Consider the following 24,752-nt stretch of genomic DNA (forward strand, 5'->3'; position numbering starts at 1 on the left):
GGGATTCTTTCTCTCTCCCTCTCTCTCTGCCCCTCTCCCGCATGCACTGTCTCTCTCTTTCTCTCTCTCAAAAATAAATAAATAAATGAACCACAACAAAAACGAAATGTTGGGTGGGAGATTCTTCAAGTCCAATTCTGAGCAGTGTGTGATGGGGACCGTATGGATAGGTCTAGAGATTTTCAGGGAGAAGATACAGCTCATGAATACGTGGGTTGATCAGGTTTCTTGTGGAATCTGGTAAAGAGGCTGAGATCTGTGTTCTGAGTGATAAGAAGCCCCAAGAGAGGCTGCTTGCGGAGAGCAAGGACAGCTGACAGGTGCATTACATCCTGACCACGGGGGCGGTGGCCTGGTGCAGAAGTCAGACCCCTGAGTCAGGATGTGGTGAGGCCCACACTGGCCCTAGAGGAAGAGTCAGGCAGGGTGTTTGGGAGCCTTGTCTAGCCAGGGCACCCCTAAAGCAGGCAGTTTATAATCTCTGTTCCCAGTATCGAATTCTTCTCTCCCTCACCCCTGAGCCCTTATCAGGTTCCTCCCTCTTTTTCAGACCCATATGACTACCTGTCTTTTATCAAAACCTGCTCTCATACAGGATCTAAAGTGGCCATCAAAACTTAAATGGCCAATCACATTTCCCTAAGAGGCATTTGCATTTTTAACAAGAACTGACACCTTAAGAGAAACTTGAGGGAATTCTCAGACCGGAGCTTAGGCCGGCCGTCAGCCAGCAAGAGGGGAGACACTGTGTTTAAGAGGTGACAGCATCTGACAATCCTTTTCCTTCCTGCCAGGGTTCCAGAAGAAGGAGGTGCCCCAGTGCACTACAGGTGAGGACAGGAGACAGTCCAAAGAGACATACAATCAGGTTGGAAACTTCATTAAGTATTTACATGAGAATTCAGGTGCCCATTTGCTCAGGGTATGATCACATAGCTCGGAAAGCTCGAGAAGTAGAGCTGGGAGGTTGGACCTGAGAAGCTTCCGAGGGGCTGATGTGGTGACTTCTCTGCCACAGGTAAGGAGTCCCGGAACAGGGGACACAGGTAAGGAGTCCCGGAACAGGGGAATGGTTGGGGGAGGCATGTAGGCATGGTTAGAAGGAAGGAAGGCACAAGTGAGTGGAGATGCCATAGGGAGAGATCACTGGGGTGGGTAGTAAAGAATTTTTGCATTTTTGAGGGTTTAAGTTTTCCAGAAGGGAGGAAGAAGGGGAAACACATTGCATTTCTATTCTTTTTTTAAGTTTATTTACTCATTTTGAGAGAGTGAGAGAGCATGAGTGGGGTAGGGGCAGAGAGAGAGAGAGAGGGAGAGAGAGAATCCCAAGTAACCCCACACTCAGTGCAGAGCCTGACACAGGGCTCGAACTCACAAATCGTGAGATCATAACCTGAGCCAAGATCCAGAGTTGGCTGCTTAACTGATTGAGCCACCTAGGCGCCCCATATTTCTTTAATTTAAAAAAAAACGTTTTAAATGTGTATTTATTTTTGAGAGAGAGACAGAGTGGGGTGGAGGAGGGACAGAGGGAGAGGGAGACACAGAATCTGAAGCAGGCTCCAGGCTCTGAGCTGTCAGCACAGAGCCCCCCGCGGGGCTCGAACCCATGAACCGTGAGATCGTGACCTGAGAGGAAGTCAGATGCTTCCCTGACTGAGCCACCCAGGCGCCACCCCCCCCCCCCCAATTCCTATTCTTAACTGGAACTTTGGAAGACAGCGACACAGAAGGTGGTTGGCGAATCAGACCTTTCCATCCACTCATCTGTGGGCAGCTGTGAGCTCCGGGTGCAGGGAACCCAGTGTCAGCCTCACTAGGCCTCACACCGATGTCTGTCACCAGGGAGCCAGCATTATGAAGGCCCTGGGTAGACCCTAAGGACATGAAGAGGTATTTCCTCAACTGAGGCTTGTAGGGCCAGCTGTGGAGCTGTGGAAGGTGGGGAGGAGAGAGAATGGGAGGGGGACGTCAACGGGAGCCCGAAGGTGGCAGGGCCGCCTGCCACCGCCTGGGGTTCTCTGTGGCTTCCTCGGGCTGCAGACGGCATGGGTTCTGCTCAGCACGCCTTCTCTACAGAGGCTGGCGCTGGCCTGAGATGTGCCGTGGCTGTAGGGCTGGCAGGTGGGACAGCGCCTGGTGCCTGGGACACCGGAGAGCTGCGCTTACCCAGCCCACGTCCCACTGTCTCCAGTCCGCCATCTTCAGGAATCAGGAATGGGTGAGCGAAGCCGCAATGCCTCCCAGGACTCAGGCGGCAGCACTGGCCACCTTCTCTCCCTCCTCCCCCACCCTACGCCAGGGCACCTGCACCGTTCTGGAGGCAGGTCCGTCATGTGGTCTCTGACGGCCCTACTGCTCCTGGGTGAGTCCTCAGTGCGTCAGCAGCGACCCAAGCACTTTGGCTGTGGGGGAGGGTATGGGCCAAGGTGTGTGTGTGTGTGTGTGTGTGTGTGTGTGTGTGTGTGTGTTGGGGAATATTCCTCTATTCCAAACAACAGTTCATTGTCTATTTCGGGAGGATAAAGAGGAGGGGGCTTTCTCGGGGCTGGGGAAACTAAAAGCAGAAGGAAAACAGGTCTTGAGACCCATGGGGGGGGGTTTCCTACGGTCAAGAGGGCCCTTCCTTTCCTCTCACCTCCAACGTTCTTTTTCTTCTTCTTCAATTCCTGTGTTGCAGTTCCAAGTGGCGGGCAAGCTGGTGAGTCCTCCACATCCCTGAGCCCAATTTTCTACAGCCGCCACACCAATCCCCCTAAGGGAGCTCCCTGGGTACTCCCCACTTCCTGGCGGCCGTGGGACAGTGTCGCTTCCCACGCCTCCTCAGTCCCTGTGACTCAGTTTGCCTCCAAGCACCGAGAAATGGCTACAGATCAAGGGACTGGTAGTTTGTAACCCAGCGTGGTGTCTCCACAATAGGACTGGTTTAGTAACGCGGGTTGGGTCCTGGGAGCTGGAGTTTTCTCAGATTTGCCAACCCCAGACCACATTTTGGGCACCTCATCTTGATTCTCTTTTCCACCTTGCCCCCTCCCGCATCCCTCCCCAGCTACTCTGGAGAAGCCCGTATTGTCTCTACACCCGCCCTGGACCACAATCTTCAAGGGGGAGCGGGTGACCCTGCGATGTGATGGGTACCACCCTCCGCTCCTGGAGCTTCGGCCCATCAGCACTCTCTGGTATTTGGGCCACCTGCTTCTGCCCTCTCACAAGAAGAGCATCGAGGTGCAGACACCAGGCGTGTATCGATGCCAGACCCGGGGGGCGCCTGTCAGTGACCCCATCCACCTGTCTGTTTCCAATGGTGAGTGTTTGAAACACGAGGGCAGGGACTGCGCACATCTCCTCTGGCTATACTGGCCCTCCTATGGGAGGGGACACTGGGCCACTCCCATTGGGGCAGGAAATGGGGGCTGTCTGGAGTCTTTGGAGCAGGCAGGGCCCTGCCTGGCCCTAAGACGTGAGACGCGCGGTAAGGCTTGCCCGGCCCCAAAGGTCCCCGCACCCCTCTGCCGCAGTGGGAGGCAAATAAACATTTGTGTTTGTTTCTGGGACTAGCTCAGAAGGGGAGAGGCTCTGAGGACCTGTAATACTGGACGGGGAGCTTTGGGGGAGGGCTCAGCCAGGGAAAGGGCAGAGCCAAGCCCGGAAAGTGAGAGTCCCGTGCAGGCTGCGTGCAGCTGGGAGAATCACTCCCGGCTGAGCAACGAGGTGCTTCTCTGTGCTTCCCAGCAGCCAAATAATTGTATCTGTGCCTTTGGCTGTTGCGCGGACGAGAAACGAAAGATGACTTGTTGTTAAGGGGGCGGCAGAAGCAGCAGTTGAACCAAACGCTTGAAAGCTTATTGTGGACATGCCCGTGTGCGCATAGGGGCCAATTCGGAGGCTGACTTCCTGGGGATACGTAAAGGGTTTCCGAAGCAGGATGAGAAAATAGCAATAACCCCTTCTTTAGGGCACTGGATTGGCTATTTGGTAGGGAGTATTATGTCCCCTTAGCTCGACGGGCCACAACTTGTATTCAGAAGTCAAATATCATTACTTAGCATTTACATGCATTTCATGTCCATACTCTGTGTTTTGGAAGTTGGTGATACAGACAAAATACTGGCCACGAGAGAAGGTGATTACTGCTTGTGGAACAGAGGAGCATAGGGACTGTGGCTGTTACTCCAGAATTCTTTCTCAACGTAAAACTCCTAAAGTGGCATCCAGAACATGTTAGGGCTGCATAAGCATTAGCTGTGATGGTGATGATGGTGACGGTGACCCATAAATACAGGGTAGGGTGGGAGGTACCTAAAACTGTCCTGCGGGGGTTGGGGAAACGTCTAAACCCAGATCTAGGGGACAAGTAGGTCTCAACTAAAACGCGTGTGTCTGGGGGTGGGGGCGGGGGTGGGGGGAGTCTTCTCGGGCGCCGGCTGCTTCTGGAGCAGGGAGGAAGCTGGCGAGGACGAGGAGAGCATCCGTGCGGGGAGGGCGGCGGGGAGGCGGAGAAGAAGGGAGACTCCCAGGGCTGGAGTTCTCTCGGAGTCAGGCCTGTCTGTGGGGACTGTCGTAGACTGGCTGATCCTGCAAGTGCCCTACGCCGCGGTGTTCGAGGGCGAGCCGCTGGTCGTGCGCTGCCGCGGCTGGTACGACAAGGTGGTGTATAAGCTTCACTACTACCACGACGGCAAGGCGGTGCGCTACTTCCACTCCAGCGCCAACTACACGGTGCCACAGGCGCGCGCCAGCGACAGCGGCCGCTACCAGTGCTCGGGCACCATGCGCATCCCGGTGGAGAGCGCGCCCATGTTCTCCGCCAAGGTGGCCGTGACCGTGCAAGGTGGGGGACACCGGGGGCCCAGGAGGGAGGCGAGCGAGTCCCGGGAAATTCGGGGACGGGCACCGGGCGGGCAGGGAGGGCGGGGGTCAGGTAGCTGCCACGCGGCGGATTTCTCCCCCCGGCCACGCACGCTCTCGGCCTCTCCTCCCCTGCGCAGTGAAGGCGACATCGAGGCACAGCCTGCGCGGGGGCGGGTGTCACCTCCCTCCAGCACGCTCTGGCTTCTCACTCGGGGTGGGGACTCCAATAGGCGGCGGCTCAGTCCACAGCCCCAGGCAGAAGGCGCAGCCACCCCTCTAGGCCGCGGGACCCCAACTGGAGGTCATCGGGATGTGACAGGAAGCGTCTGGCCGGGTCCTGCCCCCTTGCAATCTTTCCCCGTCCCTCGAGCCCCCTGCCCCGCCCTTCGGGAGGCTTCCTCCCTCCTCGGCGCGCACCTAGCCTCCTCCCACCCCTTCTCCGCGTCCGCGAGGAGCGCTCGCGGGAAACCCGAAGCACAGAGGGGTCGCGGGGCCGCGGACGCGGGGACCTCGTCCCCTGGGGCCCCTGCGCCGGCCCGCCGTGCACGCTCAGCCCCTGGAACCCCTCTCTGCAGAGCTGTTCCCGGCGCCGGTGCTCAGGGTGACCGGCCGGGCGGAGGCCCGCGGCGGGGTGGCGGTGCGCTGCGACACCCGCCTGCACCCGCAGAAGCGCGACACGCCGCTGCAGTTCGCCTTCTACAAGTACAGCCGCCCCGTGCGCCGCTTCGACTGGGGCGCCGAGTACACGGTCCCCGAGCCCGAGGTCGAGGAGCTCGAATCGTACTGGTGCGAGGCCGCCACCGCCACGCGGAGCGTCCGGAAACGCAGCCCTTGGCTGCAGCTCCCCGGGCGCGGTGAGTGACCGCACCCCCGGGGACGCCCCCCGACCCCGGGCGCGCAGCCCCGCCGCCGCCTCCGCGCCCCGAGTCTCCCTCGAGCCACCCCACCCCTCCAGCTCGCCGTTCTCGCCCTCCCTCCCTCCTCTCCACCTCACCCCTCCTCTTCACTGCTCCCCTCTCTTCCGCACTTCCCACCCCAGTCCCCCCCCCCCCGCCCTCCTAACCCTTCCCCTTCCCCCTCCTCTCCTCCCCATCCCTACCCCGTCTTCCTCACTCCTCCCCTCCCTTCTCTCCACCCTACCCTCTGCGTCCTCCCCACCCCTCCTCACTACCCCTCCTATCTCTTCTTCTTCTCCATCTCACCCCCTCTGCCCTCCTTACTCCTCCCCTCCCTCCCTCCTCTGCACCTCCTTCCTCTCCTCACTACTCCCCCTCTCTTCTGTTCTCTGCGCAGCATCTCCTTCCTCCCTCCTCTCCACCCCGTCCCCATCCCTGCCCTCCGCATCCCCCCCTCTCCTCCCCATCCCTCCCCTCCCCTCCCTCCCTCCTCTTCACCCCGTCCTCTCCACCCTCCTCACTGCTACCCTCCCTTCGTCCTCTCCGCTCCATCCACTCTGCCTTCCTCACCGCCCCCCCTCCTCCCTTCCCTCCACTCCACGCCGTCCCTCCTTACTCCCCTCCGGCCCGCGTACCCCGCGTGCCCACGCGAGCGCCCAGGCCGCGGGAGGGTGAGAGCAGCCGCGCGGTTCTCGTGTGTTGCGTTCGCAGGTGCCGTCCCGGACTCGGCGTCCACCACCGCCCCAGTCCCGCAGGCCGCAGCCTTGGCGCCCGGCAACCAGCCGCTTTCCTTCAGAAAGCCCCCTGTGTCCCGATCGGCCGCTCCGGTCACCTCCGTCCCGAACATCACCTTGCCGGGGCTGCGGTTCCCCGCGGGCAGAGCCCCCACTGCTGGGCCCCCGGCCTGCGCCCCGCCGACGCCCTGGGAGCCATCGGCCGCCGCAGCCCTGAAACCCGACGTGGACCTTCTGCTGCGGGAAATGCAGCTGCTCAAAGGCCTCCTGAGCCGGGTGGTGCTGGAACTGAAGGAGCCACAGGCCTTCCCAGAGCACGGGGACACCCCCGGGCCCCCCACTTCCCACTTGGCTGTGAGCCCGGCAACGCAGGCCACCGCTGTCGTGGAGAGCTGAGGGGGCCGGGGCGCCACTGTCCCCTCCCCGGGCTCCTTCACCTGCAGCCTCTCCCGCTTGTCACCCGCAGAGACCTCGCGAAGCCACCTCTGCTTGCCCGCGGTCCTTTGGCGGTGGTTTCCAAGAAGCGCCATAAAGTGTGGTGGCTGACCATTTCAGTGTCACGCAGCATGTTTGAGCCATTCTCATCACACTCCAGTCCTCTGAGCTCTTCCTTCCCCTCTCAAGACCTCCCTCCTGTTACTCTCTACCCCGGAGTTGATGTTTGGAAGTGAATTAGGTCACACTTAGCTTTTCTTTAACAAAAAAAGTCTTTTTTTTTTTTACATTTATTTATTTTTTGAGAGACATAGAGAGACAGAGTACAAGTTGGGGAGGGGCAGAGAGAGAAGGAGACACAGAATCTGAAGCAGGCTCCAGGCTCTGAGTTGTCAGCACAGAGCCCGACGCCGGGCTTGAACTCACAGACAGAGATCATGACCTGAGCCAAAGTCTGACGCTTAACCGACTGAGCCACCCAGGTGCCCCACCCTTAGCTTTTCATACATGCCCACCCGGTGCGTATTTCAGCACAAGCAATATTATTTTGGTACTTGAGGTCATTGAGGTAATGAGCCCTTTGGAACCTTCTAGGGTCAAGTTGTAATTATTCATACTGAATTTTTAAGGTTGATTTTTAAAAAGGCTTTCAGTCCCATTTCTGACGAGTGTATACCCCAAAGTCCCAGAACCTATTTAGTTTTAATGTTTACTTATTTTTGAGAGACAGACAGAGAGCTAGAACATGGGGAAGGGAAGAACAGAGAAAGTGGCAGACACAGAATCCAAAGCAGGCTCCAGGCTCTGAGCTGTCAGCACAGCGCAGAGGCGGGGCTCGAACTCACCAACCATGAGATCATGACTTGGGCGGAAGTCAGATGCTTAACTGAGTGAGCCACCCAGGTGCTCCAATTCTATTTGGTTTTACAGGGAATGGTACTTGTGTGGCCCTCATTCCAGGCTATAAGGGTCAGAGTCCTATGAGACTCACCCAGATGCTCCCCCTGCCCCAGTATAGCTGGACAGACTGATGGACTTTGGTGGCAGCCGGCAGGCCATGCTTGCTTTAGCCATAACTTAGACAAGTGATACTATTTACCATCCAGATGGTAAATCTACCATCCAGAAATTTCTTTGGAGGAAGTTCAAGACAAATCCTTAAAAATGCAGAATTTTAGTTTTTAGCATTTTTTTTTAACTCTCCTAAGAGCCGCTCCAACCCTAACACATCTAGACACACATGACCAGATCCAGATCCCGCCCCGCACGGTGATTTTATGTTACTTGAAGGAAGAAAGCAAGAGACCATATGATCATCTCAGGGATATGTTCACTATAAGTCTTATTTCCTGAGTCCTTCACCTGCCTGCTAGAGTCATTTGTTCTCTGCAGGGCTGATGTGACTTCTTCCCAGAAGGTCATTGAGTTCATACCTCATAACACTTAAGGGGCACCGACAAAGGTTAAGGACCGGTAACAACTCTACCCTCCCATCTCTTACTTCTACTTGACCTTGCCACAACCCAATTTCTCCTTTCTTTTTGAGTGATTAACCAACATGCTTCCTCATATTCTTCTTAGTATTATTCTTCACTGCATTATTACAAAGTCACTGAAATTATACAGGGAGAGAGGCAGGCAGGCTCACGCGTAAGTTCCAATGCAATGTGGTAAGTGCTCTCTGAAACACAATGGAAATCCAGAGAAGGAAGCTGAATCTTTAAGAAGAGTGAGAATGCAAGTGGTGATGGGAAAAAGAGTGAGAGTGGGTGTGTAGGCTGGGGAAGGAAAGGCATGGAGATTTGAAAGGCCCGAGTGTGTTTGTAGAACTGCAAACCATTGAGAGTGGTTGGAGAATTGTGTGTGTTTCCGTGCGGGGAGGTGAATTTTAGGGGCAAGGTGGCAGGAGACGAACATAAAGAAGTAAAAGGGCACCAGAACGTGAAAGTCTTGTTAAGAAGTCCTCCAGCCTGTTGGACACTGGGGATGCGTCTTTGAAAACATTCTTTACTGAAAGCATCTATGAGCCTTAGTGGTGGAGATGCCAATTTAAAATTAGAAGTGAAGAAACACTCAAACTGATCTCAGTGGACATTTGCTTATTTCTGAGAAGATATGTCCAGGCCCCTAAATCTGGTACTGGGTTGTGGTTTACAAGAGTCTTGGGGCTCTGACTTCCAGCTTTCTAAAACAGGCTATCTCTTCTCAGAACTCTCCTCCCAGCACGACTTCCCCGCTAAACCCACTTGCCAGACAAGGCTCCTCCTCCTCCTGATTTTTGTTCCCCTGAAGTTTCTGCCATCTCTGAATTAGATAGGAAGTGACCAATATTAGTGCCAAGAAGCTTAGTAATCAACGGATCTCAAGTCAGAACCCCCCCCCCCCCGAAACAAAACAAAACAAACAACCAACTGGTCATTTTTCAAAGGGGGGGGGAGTGAAATAGCCTCTCACAGGAGAGCGAGAATGGCAGAATCTCCTTCACTCATGAAGGTAGCAGCCTTAATACCCTTCTTCCTGTCCTGTTTGCACTAGAAATGTGGGGCTGGGGAGGAAAAAGATTTAAGGGGGAGAATGGAAGTCACTCGTGACTTCTCTCTCTGAGTGTGGTGTGTGTGTGTGTGTGTGTGTGTGTGTGTGTGTGTGTGACGGGGCAGGAGGGATTGACACACACGTATACCCTCCAGACCACTGTTTGAACCCCCCAGCTTTCGTAGATCATCCCCCGCAGCACCTTAATGATTTCCAGGAAGGCCTACACTATGAAAAGAGAAGGAAATATCAGACAGGCAACTTATTGTCCATGCCCCTTAGGCTAAAAAAAAAAAAAAAAAAAAAAAAAAAAAGTCCTCATCCAGCTTCTCTTTGAGATTCCAACATGCATTTAGGGAAACAGAAGGCTGGCTAGCCCGGCCACGCACAAGGAGAGCTCAGAGCTCATTCCCAAGCAGCAGGGATAGCAGCAAAATACTGGAGAAGCCTGGGGAGGAAGCTGCTTCTCTCTGGTTCTCAGATCAGTTCGGAGCCTCCAGGCTCAGACCCTACACCTGCAGGGGTCCGTTCCAGATTCCAGACAAGGAAACCAAATGTCTGCAGTCAGAGAGCAGAGAGCAGAGAGGATCCTGTTGCATTCCGATCTCAGCCTTACTCACTTACTCTGTCCTGCCTGAGTCTGAGTTTCTTAGCCGGACTTAACTCCCTGGAAAGAGGGAACTCTGGGTTCTACATTTAGGACTCTTTCCCTCAGAGGCTGAAGCACGTCCTCTGGGTTAAAGTCCAAACGCCCTCCCTATGGAGCCCATTCACCCTGTAGAGCAGTCACACTGACCACTTGCTCTGTCCCCAACATGCCAGCACCTTTCCCACGTCTCAACCATACCCTCGCCTCAACCCCGATGGGGGGCTGCACAGGCCTTCAGAGCCCAAGCTTCCTCATCTGCAAAACGAGGGAAATAGAGTAACCTTACATGGGGGAGACAGACAAGTAAATAGATTCTTTCCTTACTGGAAGTTTTAAGACAGAAGATGTTAAGGTGCTTAGAAGCACACAGGAGGGACGCTAAGCCCAGAGTGGAGGTTCACACATCATTTCCTGGAGAAATGACATCTGCCAGTGCCTACTGACGGAGTATTAGATTATTTCTAAACGTTTGCTGTTTTACATTATGCAACAGTGAACATCCTTACCCCTACATCTTTATGCATGTATTTGGTTTTTTGCCTTTGTGTTAAAAAAGGTTTTTTTTTTCTTAATGTATATTTATTTTCGAGAGAGAGGAAGAACACAATCAGGGGAGGGCCAGAGACAGAGGGAGGCAGAGAATCCGAAGAGAGGTGGTGCTAAGACAGATAGCCCGACGTAGGTCTTGAACTCCCGAACCAAGAGATCATGGGCTGAGCCAAAGTCAGACGCTTAACCAGACTGAGCCAGCCAGGTGCCCCTTTATGCATGTATTTGACTTAATCTGTGGGATAAACTCTTAGAAGTAGAATTGCTGGGTTGAAGGAGCTAGGTCTTTTGTATTTTAATAGATATTGTCAAGTTATCCTTCAAAGAGATTGTAGCCATTTGAATTTAACCCTAGTTATGCGTAAGAGAGTTTGTCTCCCCAACCCTAGTCAAGAGAGCACATCGTCATACTTTTATGTCTTAATTGGACCCAGAGAGCCTCTTGACTCTTTATCCACTCTAGAATGTTCCCAGTTGGATCCTGAACCATTGGATCCTGCACCATACATCTTGGGTCATGTCGCAGCCTACCAGTAGAGTCCCCGAGTCAATGCCCCCTATTTGTAATGCTGCCCCATCCCGTCTTCTGAATTACTTGCTGGCTGGTCCACGGTTAAAGGAAAATGCACTCCGGACTGTACTTATTAAGTGCAGACTTTCTCCCAAGTAGAGCTCTTAATCCCAACATATACTACAGTTATCCCATATTGGTTTAGTTTATTCCCCAGTCACAACACCTGCAAAGATAATTGGTTTCGATGCTTGACATCCTCCTCATCGTAAGAAGCTTCCTATAATCGTATGTCCCTGATTCAGCTCACATCTAAGGCAGAAGAATAGGTGAAATACACTCTTGTCTTTTTCAGTTCAGAGGAGCCAGTCTCATTACAGTGATGTGGGAGATAACCATTCTCCTATCTCTTTAAGTAAATATGCCCCTAATGTAGCATGTTGTAATAGCCAGGCTAATTAGCTTTGGACCTAGAGGTGGCAGACTACAGAGGTTAAGAGCCCTGGCTCAGGAGTTCAGACTTGGGTTCAAATGTAATTTTTATTACTTACCAGCTGTGTAGTCTTGGGCAAGATACTTTGTTTCTGAAGTTCTGTTTCCTCACCTGTAAAGCAGAACAGTAATAGTATCTGCCTTACAGAATTGCTAGAAGTATTAAAAGAGATTATGCAAGTAACATAATACATAGGAAGCAGTAAATTGTTATTATGACTGTAATTCAGTGAATCCAAAAGGACATTGATTGCAGGATGCACCAGTAAAGAGAATACTAACGAAGGAAATCGTGGCCAAGTAACCACACGTTGTCTTTGAAGTTTAATTAGAAATTTTAAGTATCATGAATCCCTCTTATACACGCACAAAAAAGGAAAATATAAGGGAAATAAATTGGGCAAGGTATTCCTAAAACTTTTGCATTTTCAGGATCGGACTTTTCTTTCTTTTAAGTTTTTATTTTAATTCCAGTGTGGTTCACATGCACAGAATGTGACTTTTCTAAATCACTTTTTGAGTCAGATTTATCAACGTCCATATTTTCCCACTCTGACAACTTTCCTATGAAGAGCATTAGTAATTCTTTAAAAAGAAGCCTGGGGGCCTCTGGGTGACTCAGTTGAGCTTGTGACTCTATTTCAGCCGACGTCATGATCTCACAGTCCCGGTGCCTGCATTGTGTTGTGCCCTTGTAAGGGTTAAACTGTAGTGTAGGGCTAATGGGTAGCTTGAAAAATAACAGCTTTGTTCTGACACTGAAGGTCAAGAGATAACAGCCTTGCTTTTCTCTTGTAAATTACGCTTCGTACTCTTGTAAATCAGGCTTTACCAATGAAGGAAACAAAAGCTCAAAGAAAAGAGCTTCAGAGGCAAGGTCAAGGAGATCCACTGGTTGCAACTTGGCGTCAGAAAGTCTAAAATAATCACCTCATTCGGCAACTGTTTCTAACTCATCTGGGAACTGTTTCCCTGTTCTGTTCCCAGGTAGTGATAAAACGATGTGATCCGCTTTAAAAACTCTGTACCCTGACTGTTCGGGGCCGCACTCTTATCAAGAGTGTTGGTCCCGATAGGATGGCCTTGCCTCTCGTTGTAATAAACTTTGTTGTGACTGTCACTGGTGCCCGTAGCATTCTGTTTCAGGAGTCGTGTGTATGCAACACCCTGACAGCACAGAGACTGCTTGGGATTCTCTGTCTCCCTTTCTCTCTGCCCCTCCCCCGTTCTCTCTCTCTCTCTCTCTCTCTCTCTCTCTCTCTCTCTCTCAAAATAAATAATTAAACTTAAAAAGAAGAAGAAGAACCCTGAAAAAGAGTAACAGTCAGCAATTACTAGGAAGAGCTTACTTTTGACTTCTGCTTCAGGAATGTTGCTAAACGTGTCTGATTAAGGACGCACTTCACCTCTCCCCACAACCTACAATTGGTTCACTGTTGTCTCTGGAAATTTCTTCCAAGCTGCTCATACTCATTCTGTAAATTCTGATGCTGGCCCTTTAATGTTCACATTTATGGAAGTAATGAAAACTGACGAGTTAGCAATGATACGATGCATCACGACTTCACAGATGTTAAAATGGAGTTTTAAATTGTTTTTAGTTTTTAATATTTTTTAAGATTGTATTTTATTTTCATAAAAACAGTTTTTATCTTTAAGTATCTTTACACCCAATGTGGGGCTTGAACTCACAATTCCGAGATCGAGAGTCACATGCCCCACTGACTGAACCAGCCAGGCACCCCTAAAATGTTGTTTCAAAAAAAAAAGTCTTGGGGCGCCTCGGTGGCTGGCTCAGTTGGTTGAGCATCCGACTTCGGCTCAGGTCATGATCTCACGCCCTGTGAGTTCGAGCCCTGAGACAGGCTCTGTGCTGACAGCTCGGAGCCTGCAGCCTGCTTCGGATTCTGTGTCTCCCTCTCTCTCTGCCGCTAACCCATTCGCATTCTGTCTCTGTCTCTCTCAAAAATAAATAAACATTAAAAAAATTTTTCTTAATGTCTTAAAATTAATAAAATACAAAATGCACCCTGAAAGGAAATGGAGGAAAGCAAATTTCAAAACGCCTTAGAAAATAAGCCACATATGACCCTACACGTAGCCAGAAACCAAATGTGGACATCTTTTTGAGATGTATTGAAGGACTTCAAAAAGCTGAATGGAATTTAAAGACTGTTTAGTTCAACCAAGGCTTTTCCTTTCTATATTTCTGCCACTGGGTCATGTATGCAGCCAAGCTTGGCCCGATCCTTGCAGCCAGTCCTTTTTGTGAAGATGTGTCCTTGTTTCCTCCCAAGGACAGCCTACTCTACCATCGGACAGCTCTGGCATTTAGAAAGTTCTTCCTTATAGATAAGGGGCAAAATGGTTTTGTTATAACTTTTAGTCACTGTACCTCCTAGGGGTACACAGAACTAATTCCTGATCCTCTTGTTAGCTTTTCAAATACTTTAAAGACACTGGTTAGGTCATGTTTAGGTTTTATTAAAGAGAGCCTTTTTGGGGCGGGGCAAAAAGAGAGAGAGAGAGAGAGAGAGAGAGACACTCTATTTCTTGCTTTTTTATTTTCAGTGTTTTCAACTGTCCCTAATTTGGAGTTTCTTTCCATCCCGGCTTTTCTGAGCACATCTCCAGCTGCTGTATGTTTGTTTTAAAATGTGGGACCCATGGGGCACCTGGGTGGCTCAGTCAGTTGGGCCTCCGACTTCGGCTCAGGTCATGGTCTTGTGGTCCACGAGTTCAAGCCCCGCATCAGGCTCTGTGCTGACAGCTCAGAGCGTGAAGCCTGTTTCAGATTCTGTGTCTCCCTCTCTCTCTGCCCCTCCCCCACTCACCCTCTGTCTCTCTGTCTCTGAGAAATGAATAAACCTTAAAAAAAAATTTTTTTTTTAATGTGGGAGCCACAACAGACTACGGCTCCTCAGGTGGCTGTGTCTGGGGAGAACAAGGCAGGAAGGCAGGATTTTAGTTTTTTTTTTTTTTTTTAAATTTTTTTTTTTCAACGTTTATTTATTTTTTTTGGGACACAGAGAGACAGAGCATGAACAGGGGAGGGGCAGAGAGAGAGGGAGACACAGAATCGGAAACAGGCTCCAGGCTCTGAGCCATCAGCCCAGAGCCTGACGCGGGGCTCAAACTCACGGACCGCGAGATCGTGACCTGGCTGAAGTCGGACGCCCAACCGACTGCGCCACCCAGGCGCCCCAGTTTTATTTTTTACAATTAAGCAATCGCAGTCATGACAGTGTGTCAAAAGTGGTATTTCACAACACGACAGACGTGACCATCTGAAGCCAGACTGTCACATGCAGAACTTACGTAGGGAATGGTTGAGGATCTGTCCCCTGACTTTTGGACTCTGAAGTCCCACGAAGGAGATAGAAAGAGGTCAGAGTATGGAGAAGGTCTGGGCAGAGACTCCTTTGCCGTGATGTGAGATCCCATCACAATTCTTCATCATAGTGGGAAGGTGTGGGAAGCCCGGACATCTCCCTCAAGCTTAACAAGGAAGATGCCCATGGAGTCGCCCAGGGAGGTCTGAAATGTGTCGCCTGTGGTTGGGAGACACAAGGAACCTGGCCTGGCTGACACCCGAGAAGGTTCAGGTGAGCTGTGGCTGTAGGTTACAAGAGCCTTTTGGGGGGATCAGCCTGTGCTACAAAATATCCTGGAGCTGGGGCGCCTGGGTGGCGCAGTCGGTTAAGCGTCCGACTTCAGCCAGGTCACGATCTCGCGGTCCGTGAGTTCGAGCCCCGCGTCGGGCTCTGGGCTGATGGCTCAGAGCCTGGAGCCTGTTTCCCATTCTGTGTCTCCCTCTCTCTCTGGCCCTCCCCCGTTCATGCTCTGTCTCTCTCTCTGTCCCAAAAATAAAAACGTTGAAAAAAAAAATTCAAAATATCCTGGAGCAAAGTCGTCTGTGTATTTCCATGGTTCCTGAAAGACAACGGGCCGTGGGACGAATCCCAGCTCCTGAAGGAGGCGACTGTGCTTTTCATTTGCTTTTAAATATCCTTGACTCTCCTCCTGGGGGAGGCAGATCTGAGGCTTGCCCTCCTGTCTCCTCCTTTGGCTGCCTCTGCAATAAACCTTTTCCTTGCTGTGTATCTGATGTCAAAGTAGGCGTCTTGGCTCCTGTACAGTCAGGCCACCGGGAAGGGTTGTCAAAGGCACCAAAAAGCTGAAGGTGAATCTGTATTCCAGGGGCTGAGGGAAGAGGTACAAAGGGACACCTGGAGGCATGCTAAATCTGCGGTGAGTTCAGGACCACAGAGGAGCGCAGCGCTCCAAAAGAAACATCTCCAAAGAGTCCACAGGAGTGCCCGTGGGAGAACGAATGGGCTTTAGTGACCTGCCAAGTTCAGAGAGCAGAAAGCTGCCAGGGTATCTAAGAGCTTTCTGTTTCCTTACCCGTCCTCCCTCCCTTCTCTCTTCCCAGCAACTTTGGCTCAAGTAAGAAACAGGGGGAAACCGCCCACTGAGAGAGGTGGGGAGGCAGGCGGAGGGGGAAGAGACAGAGGAAAAGGGGAGGGAGACCAGTCTAGCTCCTTCCCCAAGTCAGGACCTCAGCTGGGTAAGTAAGTAGGAGGACAAAGACTTACCTTTCAATTCAGATTGAGGTCTGGGCGTTCTCATTTATAAATTCAAACTACGCTGGCAACCTACAGCCATTATAGGACTATCCATTACCAGGAGAGGCAGAAAAAATCATGGCTTATCTCAAATATTAATGAACACGGGAACCACCCAAGGGCTCCTCCTCAGATGCAGGTTATGACTCAGGTGGTCCGGCAAGGCGTCTGAGGGCCTGCCTTTCTAACAAATTCCCAGTCCATGCCCATCGTGCTGATTCTGGGGCCACGCTCTGAGCAGCATAATGCTGGGGGCAGGGAAAGATTACCCCATGGGAATACATTTTAAATGGATTAGGAAAAAAGATTAGAAAGCTGCATTTTGACCCTGCCATGAATTGCGCTTTCAATATACAATTCATCTGCTTTATTTGACTTTTTAAACAGAGCGTCGCGACGGAATATATTCTCTTTATTTGAAAGAAAGTCACAGTGTATGAAGAAAGGTTCAAGTTGACTTTCAGAGGCCACTTTCTCACTTGCTCCGTGGTTTCGGAGGTCACCCTAAAAAAAAAAACAAAGTGTACTGTCATATTGACCAGAATTCAGTTTCAGAAAACAGAATCCATTCTAGCTGGTTTAAGTAGGATGGAATTTATTATACACGATTTCGCAGCCTACAGAATAGTTGGGAAAGGTAAAGAAACAGATTCAGGTCTGCGTTTTCAGCAAAGCCTCTCAGTATCAGGCCGCTGCCGGAGTCACTGCCCCTTTCGTGATCATAAAATCCCCAGTCGAGGACCACTCAGACAACTGCTACGATCGGAGAAAGAGCCACGATAAGAAAGAAGCTACTATTTCTGGGGCACCGGGATGGAACCTTGTCTGCTGTAGTCCAAGAAATAGATGCTCAGGGCCCTGAGATCGCGGACACTGGGATCTCTGCCGTGGCTGCCACGGAACACCCCAGAACTCTCCACTCTCCACGGAAGCCACAGAAATACAGCCCGTTTCACTTTCACCTTCCATGTGTTATCCAAAGGCTTCTGAGTGGCCAGACCTCAACTGAGCCCCCCACCCGGCCACAAGGGAATCTGGGTCCCTTTCAGCTTCCCAGGAGCTGCAGCTCAGAAAGGCACTTGAGAAGGTAGTGGAACGAATGTTGACCCCATATCCACCGATGGTAAAGGCTGCAGTCCTAGAATTTACTGCTGTAAAGGACCTAGTGACTTAACCCAATTTGTTGATTTAGAAACCAAGAGGTGGAGACCCGGAGACTAACGGACTTGTTAGTGGTGGGGTAGAAACATACACGGGGTTCCGGGTGGCCTGGAGGACAGCAGCTTTTCCAGGGGACCGGTGATATTGTCCAGCCTCATTAAGCTGGCTGCCTGCCTGCAGACCCACCGACGAGATAGCTTCTGTCTAAGGTCTACCTCTTTGCACCCCAACTGGTGTTTGTGCAGTCCATTTGGGAGATCAAAGTGTAGAACCTTGCATTTATCTCTTTTGAATTGTGTACTTGAGATGTGTCCCGAAGCCTGCAGAAGGACGGATTCGGTTGGTGGGCAGCTTCTCTAACCTGCCTATGAAGTCATTCTGTCAGGGAATGAACGGGTTTATCAGGGCAAGACTCATCCTGGTAAGCTCATACTGCCCCCTAGTGGACGCTGCTTCTTCTGCTTCTAAATTGAGGTCTACTAGCCCCATAACGTTGTATTGCTTTCAGGCGGGCAACGGAATGATGATTCGATATTTATATGTATTGTGAAATGATCCCCTCCATAAGTCTAGTTTAACACCCATCACCACACATAGTTACATAATGTTTTTCTCGTGATGAGAACTTTTAAGATCTACGCTCTTGGCAAGTTTTAAATACGCAATACAGTATTATTAACTAAAATCACTATGCCCACCATATATAGTTAATACAACTATTAACTATAGTTAATAACCATGCTACTGATGGGGTCTTGGAATGGTGGAGGTCCAAGAAAGAATTCCTGAGATGCCTTTGGTGCAAAAAGGTGATTTTAGTAAAGCACAGGGACAGGACCCGGGGGCAGGAAGAGCTGCACTGGGCTTGTAAAGAGTGACTGCTTCTGTACTACGGAGTTGGGGGAGGGAAAGACCGAGGGGAAGCCTCCGGAAGGACTTTCATATGCTAAAGAGGACTCCTAGGATGCCAGAGGCCTTGCTATTGTCAAGCTAAGGTTGTTCTCCCCCTAGGAAGGCATTAACATTACCACAGCAGGGGGTTCCTGGAGAAATGTCACACACCTTATCTGCCTCAAGTATTTGTCAATGGGCTGCAGGCCATAAAGAAATTTAATTTTACCTGCCATTTCCTCCTTGCCTTTGTTCCCACATCACTGTGGAGGGGAAAGTGATGTTGGGGCTCCAGACAACAGTCCAGAGGTTTCTGGAGATTAAGCTGTTGATAAGATTGCCTTTTGTAATTTACGAAGACATCTGTAAACTGACGGAGACTCACAAATCGTATGACTGGGATCTCCCGTGTGTCCTGTATGTTAACCTTTTGTTTTCTTTCTTTTTCTTTGTTCTTGGGCAGCCAGGAGTACCTGAGTAACAACACACATATCCCACCTAGGTGTGTGTGTGGGGGGGGGGGGCGGGTCTTGTTAGCTTGTGTTTTGCCCTCAGCTTGCTTCTGCTCCCTCATCACTGTCGTTAATAACACTGTGGTTAATATAGCTGCTTATTTCTGTAAGTGCTAATGGGCCATTCCTGCCGTAACCAGGATACCAGGCAATCTTACTGGTTTGACGACTTAAAGATATATATGGAGATGGGGGCTATCCACTTAGCACCGGGTGGACTGCCAAGGGACGCTGAGACCCTCTGTGAAAGGGTGCTTGGATACATGAGGCCAGTGAGTGAGGGACACGTAGTGATGAGGTTGTTGGGGGTGATGGTGGGGGTGGTCTGGAGCCGATGGCCGGGAAAGAATTCTTGAGGACGTCTTTGGTGCAAAAAGGTGATTTTATTAAAGCACGGGGACAGGACCCAGGTGCAGAAGAGCAATACTGGGATTGTGACAGGTAACTGATTATATACCTTCAGGTTGGGAGGAGGTTAGGGACAGCATAAGTCTCTAAGGAATTTTGGAAGCAAGATTTCCAGGACCTTGAGGGGCTAGCTGCTGTTAGGAAAGTGCCGTGCTATTACCGTTTAGTAAAATCTCAGTCATGAGACCCTTCAGATGTATATCAAGGGGCCATAAGCTTGGAGTATGATTGCCAGCATATATCTTGGGGGAGTTGAGATAAAGGAAGGTTCCAAAGGAATTTTTACATGTTAAAGTAGACTTACAGGATCCCGGGGCTTGGGGGGGGGGGACGGTCAGAATAATGTTAAGCCAAGATTCTCTTTTGCCCCTAGCAAAGTGTCATCATGGAGACAGCTGAGTTCCTGGAGGGAGGTCACTCTGCCAGTTTCAAAGACTTGTAATGGGGGCTGTAGGCAGTAAGGGAATTTAATTTTTCACTTGCCTTAGTTTCCCACATCACCATGGCAAGCACTCAAACCCCTTTCGTCTGTTCTTGGGAAGTGTCAATCACACATATCCCACCTGGGGTGCAGGGGGCAGGGGTGCCAGCTTGTACTTTGCTCTCAGCTTGCCCCACGCTCCCTCATCGTGTAGGAGCCCTTTCCCTCCACGGAGGCTCAGCTCTATGCAGCCACTGGTAGGGCTGGATGAGGCCAGTGTGACTGAACACACGTCCCAGGACAGCTTGTGAAGTCTGACAACAAATCGTCCCTTTAGTTAGCCACGTTGGGCACCATGAATGAGACGGTCTGGGGTCTTAGCCCTCAGACCTCAGTGTTTCCTGCTCACAGCTACCCCCCACCCCACCTTGCCAGCCCCTTCTTCTCACCTCCTTCACCTGCAACTCAACCCTACAGGGTGCTAAGTTGGCAAATGTTGGAGGGTGGGGAGGGCCTGGGAGTAAGGCAGGACAGTTGTTGGGTCAGTGGACACAATGCGGGTGCTCCCGCTCCATTCAGTCGTCTCTGCTCCCAGGGTCTGTAGGCAGAGCTGATGCTTCTTCCTCAGAATCTCAACAGTAGGTGCCCCTTTGTCAAGAGGACGCACCTCTACAAAGACCCAGAATCCCAATGACTAAGTGAGTTTAGGGATGTGGTTGCAGCACGGTAGGTGGTTAGGATCCGCTTTTCCTAATCCTCATGACCGCTGAATTCCTGGACTGAGCACACCCCATGGTTCATCTCTGTTCAACAGCTTCAGCTGCACCAGCCTCCCCCCCCTCACCCCCCCCAGCTCAGCAACCCTCTCACAGCCCCTTCCAGCTGTTCCCTCCAGGTGCACAGCTTTCCCTCCAGGTGCACAGTTTAGCATGGCAGATCTCTCTGTCGCCACCTAGTGACACACACCAACAAGTTAATCCTTATCAGAACTCTGCAACATGGCTCTAACTACTCCCATTTTGCAGATGAAGAGACAGAGACTTCGCGGAATCATAGAACTTTCTAAAGGCACGGGACCACACGCTGGTGGGTAGCAGGGGCCTGTGCAGCTCAGGATCACACCTAGGTGTTCCTCTGGCTTCAGACCGTGCCCCTCAAAAGCAACACCAAGTCCCAGCTCGTCACTTTCTAGGTGTCCACTTCCCACTCACAAACACAGGCCAAATAATAGAGTTATGTTGTCATCTATATTTTTGTTCATTTTTACTTGGCCTCAAAGTACATTTCATGTGTATCTTCACAACTGTCTTTAAGCCCCATTGAGAACATCACTGACAAACATTTCCTGATAACGTGCTGGGTGTAGGGGGGCCCTGGGAAATGTGCTAGGAACAGAAAGAGGAAGTTCCTCTTGGGACTTTGCTGGGGAGAGGATGGGGCAGAAGAGGGGAAATTTCCTTGCTCAGGGCTCAGCACAGACATACACTTACAGAAAACATTTTTAAAGATGAAAGCGATACATTGTACATGTGACTGTAGCCAAACATTTCTGAGAAACAACCAAAGAAGAGGAAGGCTAGGGTAATGCGTATTCTCGTACAACTGGGTCGCGTTACAAAAAACGGCTGTCTTCTTAACATGCGGGCCACCACATATGTGATGATCGCTTAACAATAAGAATTTTTGCTTAATATTTATCAAGGTTGCAGGTTTTCTGGTGATACAATGAACAGATAAATTGCCTTTGTGTCTGCGGGGTGGGGGTGGGGACTCCCAATCCTAGGACAGAGAAGCTCCTTTCTCCTTGACAGAAAACAATCCGGCTCCCTCCCTAAAGACAGCATTCCATTCCTAACCCTAACATCTTACTTTTCTCACAGGCTGCCATATTCCTTTAACCCTATCGTGAGGGTGGGACAGGAAATGTATCTTGCCAGAGGGTAAATTGTGTCACCTAGTGGCCACAAATACAAATGCAGAAACTGGAAAAGATCTTCAGCGGCAGGAATCTGGGTATTTTTATTTATCCACTTACAGACATTTACTGGACCAGACTCTGTGGGTAGTTAGTAACAATTCAGAGGTGTCTCCTACCCCCGGCCATGAAGGAGATGATAGTCATTTTAGGGAGTTGAGGAAAGAAAGCTCGCTTCCAACAGAAAACTAATAAGGCTGCGGGAATGATTAAGGTAACTTCAGGAGATGAACCGCTAATAGTGTTTTCCCCCTTTTCCAGAATATAAATAGCTATAATTGTTTACAGTGAATAATTTTAATGGTAGTAGTCGAAAAAAAAAAAAAAACTACATAGAAAGAAGTGTATGAAGGCTGTCCTGTAAGTCTCTTAAGCCAGCTCCCAGAAATGACCACTGTTATGTTTGACATGTATCTTTCAATATTTTTCACATCTATATCTATATCTGTATCTATATAATCTATATCTATCTATGTGTATACATATATATGTCCAAGATGTATTTTCTATTTGCAAACCAGCTTCAAAAAAAACAAAAAACAAAAAAACAAAACCTAGGGGCGCCTGGGTGGCTCAGTCGGTTAAGCTGCCGACTTTGGCTCAGGTCATGATCTCGCGGTCCATGAGTTCGAGCCCCGCGTAGGGCTCTGTGCTGACAGCTCAGAGCCTGGAGCCTGTTTCAGATTCTGTGTCTCCCTTTCTCTGACCCTCCCCCATTCATGCTCTGTCTCTGTCTCAAAAATAAATAAACGTTAAAAAAAAACTAGCACGGACCACTTCCTTTGTTATCTTTGAAATAGTTGGTTAGTATTTCATTGGCTGGATACAACCACTTGTGAAACAAATCCATTACTTATAGTCATTTAGTATTTCCAGTTTTTCATGATTCTAGACAATAGATTCTATATCAGGGGTCACCAAGACTACCCTCAGGCTTGAGCGTGAGCCACCAAGGCCTACTGAATTAACCCTTTACTGCACAGAAGCGTATTTATTTATTTATTATTTGAGAGAGAGAGAGAGAGAGAGAGAGCATGAATGGGCAGAGGGAGAGAGAGAGAGAATCCCAAGCAGGCTCTACACTCAGCACTAAGTACGGAGCCAGACATGGGACTCAATCCTATGACCCTAGGATCATGGCCTGAGCTGAAATCAAGAGTCAGACGCTCAAGGAACTGAGCCGCCCAGGTGCCCCAAGAGTTTTACATTTATGATGCAAACACTAACCAGGCCCTGGGTTGCCTGATCCCACAGGTCAGCTTCCACGCATGTTCTCTACTCTCTTCAGGCAAATTTCCCTCAAACTGGCTATTCTTCTGAAACCTCCATCATCATTCTCAGCAGAGAAGCCAGATTCTTTACCTAGAAAATTGTTTATTATGTTGAGACATGTCCCTTCATACCCAATTGTTGAGTTTTTTTTTTATCATGAAAAGATGTTGTATATTGTCAAATGCTTTTTATGCATCTATTGAGATGATCATGTGACTTTTATCCTTCACTCTGTTCGTGTGGTATATCACATTTATTGATTTGTGGACGTTAAATCATCTTTACATCCCAGGGATAAATCCCACTTGATCATGGTGTATGATCCTTTAATTTGCTGTTGAATTCTGCTTACTAGTATTTTGTTGAGAATTAAAAAATCTTTTTTAGTGTTTGTTTATTTTTGAGAGACAGACAGGGCATGAGTGGGGGAAGGGCAGAGAGAGAGGGAGACAGAGAATCCAAAGCAGACTCCAGGCTCTGAGCTGTCAGCACAGAGCCCCACATGGGGCTCAAACTCATAAGCTGTGAGATCTTGACCTGAGCTGAAATTGGACACTTAACCAACTGAGCCACCCAGGTGCCCCTGAGAACTTTTGCATCCGTATTCATCAGGGATATTGGCCTGTAGTTTTCTTTCCTCATAGTGTCCTTATCTGGCTTTGTAATCATGGTAATGCTGGCCCTGTAAAATGGGTCTGGGAAGTGTTCCCTGCTCTTCAATTTTTTGGAAGACTTTGAGAAGGATTGGCATTAAGTTTTTCTTAAATGTTTGGTAGAATTCACAGTGATACCACCTGGCTCTGGGATTCTTCTTCTTCTTCTTTTTTTTTTTTTTTTTGGAAAATTTTTGATTACTGATTTAATCTGCTTACTCATTATTGGTCTGAACAGATTCTCTGTTTCTTCATGATTCAGTCTTGGTAGGTTACATGTTTCCTAGACTGTATCCTTTTCTTCTAGGTTATCCAATCTGTCAGCAGATAATTGCTCATCCTAGTCTCTCATGATCCTCTATATTTCTGTGGTGTCTGTTGTAATGTCTCCTCTTTCTGATTTTGTTTTTAATCTTCCCTCCTTCATGCTTAGTGAGTCTGGCTAAAGCTTTGTCAATTCTGTTCATCTTTTCAAAACACCACATATTCCTTTCATTGCTCTTTTTGATTGTTTTTCTGGTCTCCATATCATTTTGTCATTTCCTTCCTTCTGCTAACTTTGGGCCCAGTTTGCTTTTTTTTTTTTTTTTTCTAGTTCCTTGAGGTATAAAGTTAGGTTATTCATTTCAGATCTTCTTTATTTCTTTTTTTTTAAATTTTTTAAATGTTTATTTATTTTTGAGAGAGACAGAGACAGAGCATGAGTGGGGGAGGAGCAGAGAGAGAGGGAGACACAGAATCCAAAGCAGGGTCCAGCAAAGCAAAGCAAATGCTCTGTAGATTATAGATAAACGCAGATGCATAATGGAATAATGTAAGAAATTAATCAATAATCAAAGGGTATGCGGGAAACTTAGGGGAAAATCACCATGTTATTTCTTAAAGGTTGTTTACACATAAGAACATTTTCAAAATTAGGTAATGTTAGAAAAACATAGATGACATATGTTACAAGGAAATCACTAGCAAATATAATGCCACATTTACTATAATAAATCGGCCAGTTCAACACACTGCTGTTGTTGTCTGTGTCCATTTTTATTTTAGTTTTAGTTTTTTATTTTAGTTTTGTTTTATTTTCACCAATGCTGTTCTTCCTTCGGGAACCCCTGGTTGCTGGAGCTGGTCTCTGGCACTCTAGTTCCCTTCTCCCTTTCTTGCTTCCTTCATTGCTGAAGTGAT

At 49.5% G+C, this 24,752-nt stretch overlaps 1 protein-coding gene across 3 annotated transcripts; it reads left to right on the forward strand.

Moving 5' to 3' along the window:
* The first annotated feature begins 2,319 nt into the window (after positions 1–2,319).
* Positions 2,320–6,951, forward strand: FCRLB (Fc receptor like B). Of its 3 annotated transcripts, none has more exons than XM_047077291.1 (6): positions 2,320–2,365; positions 2,681–2,701; positions 3,050–3,304; positions 4,565–4,831; positions 5,427–5,705; positions 6,459–6,951. In XM_047077291.1, exons 1-6 carry the CDS (start codon positions 2,335–2,337, stop codon positions 6,875–6,877), a joined length of 1,272 nt encoding a protein of 423 aa, XP_046933247.1. In that variant the 5' UTR covers positions 2,320–2,334; the 3' UTR covers positions 6,878–6,951. The 3 variants fall into 3 exon arrangements, with proteins under 3 accessions (XP_046933247.1, XP_046933248.1, XP_046933249.1); XM_047077292.1 differs by having other exon boundaries at positions 2,335–2,365; positions 5,560–5,705; positions 6,459–6,784; XM_047077293.1 differs by lacking the exon at positions 2,681–2,701 and having other exon boundaries at positions 2,335–2,365; positions 5,560–5,705; positions 6,459–6,784.
* Positions 6,952–24,752: the final 17,801 nt, after the last annotated feature.

This window comes from Lynx rufus, unplaced genomic scaffold (assembly GCF_022079265.1).
Source record: "Lynx rufus isolate CCGP_SWC_20201006 ecotype Redwood Valley unplaced genomic scaffold, mLynRuf1.p SCAF_15, whole genome shotgun sequence".
Taxonomy (NCBI): domain Eukaryota; kingdom Metazoa; phylum Chordata; class Mammalia; order Carnivora; family Felidae; genus Lynx; species Lynx rufus.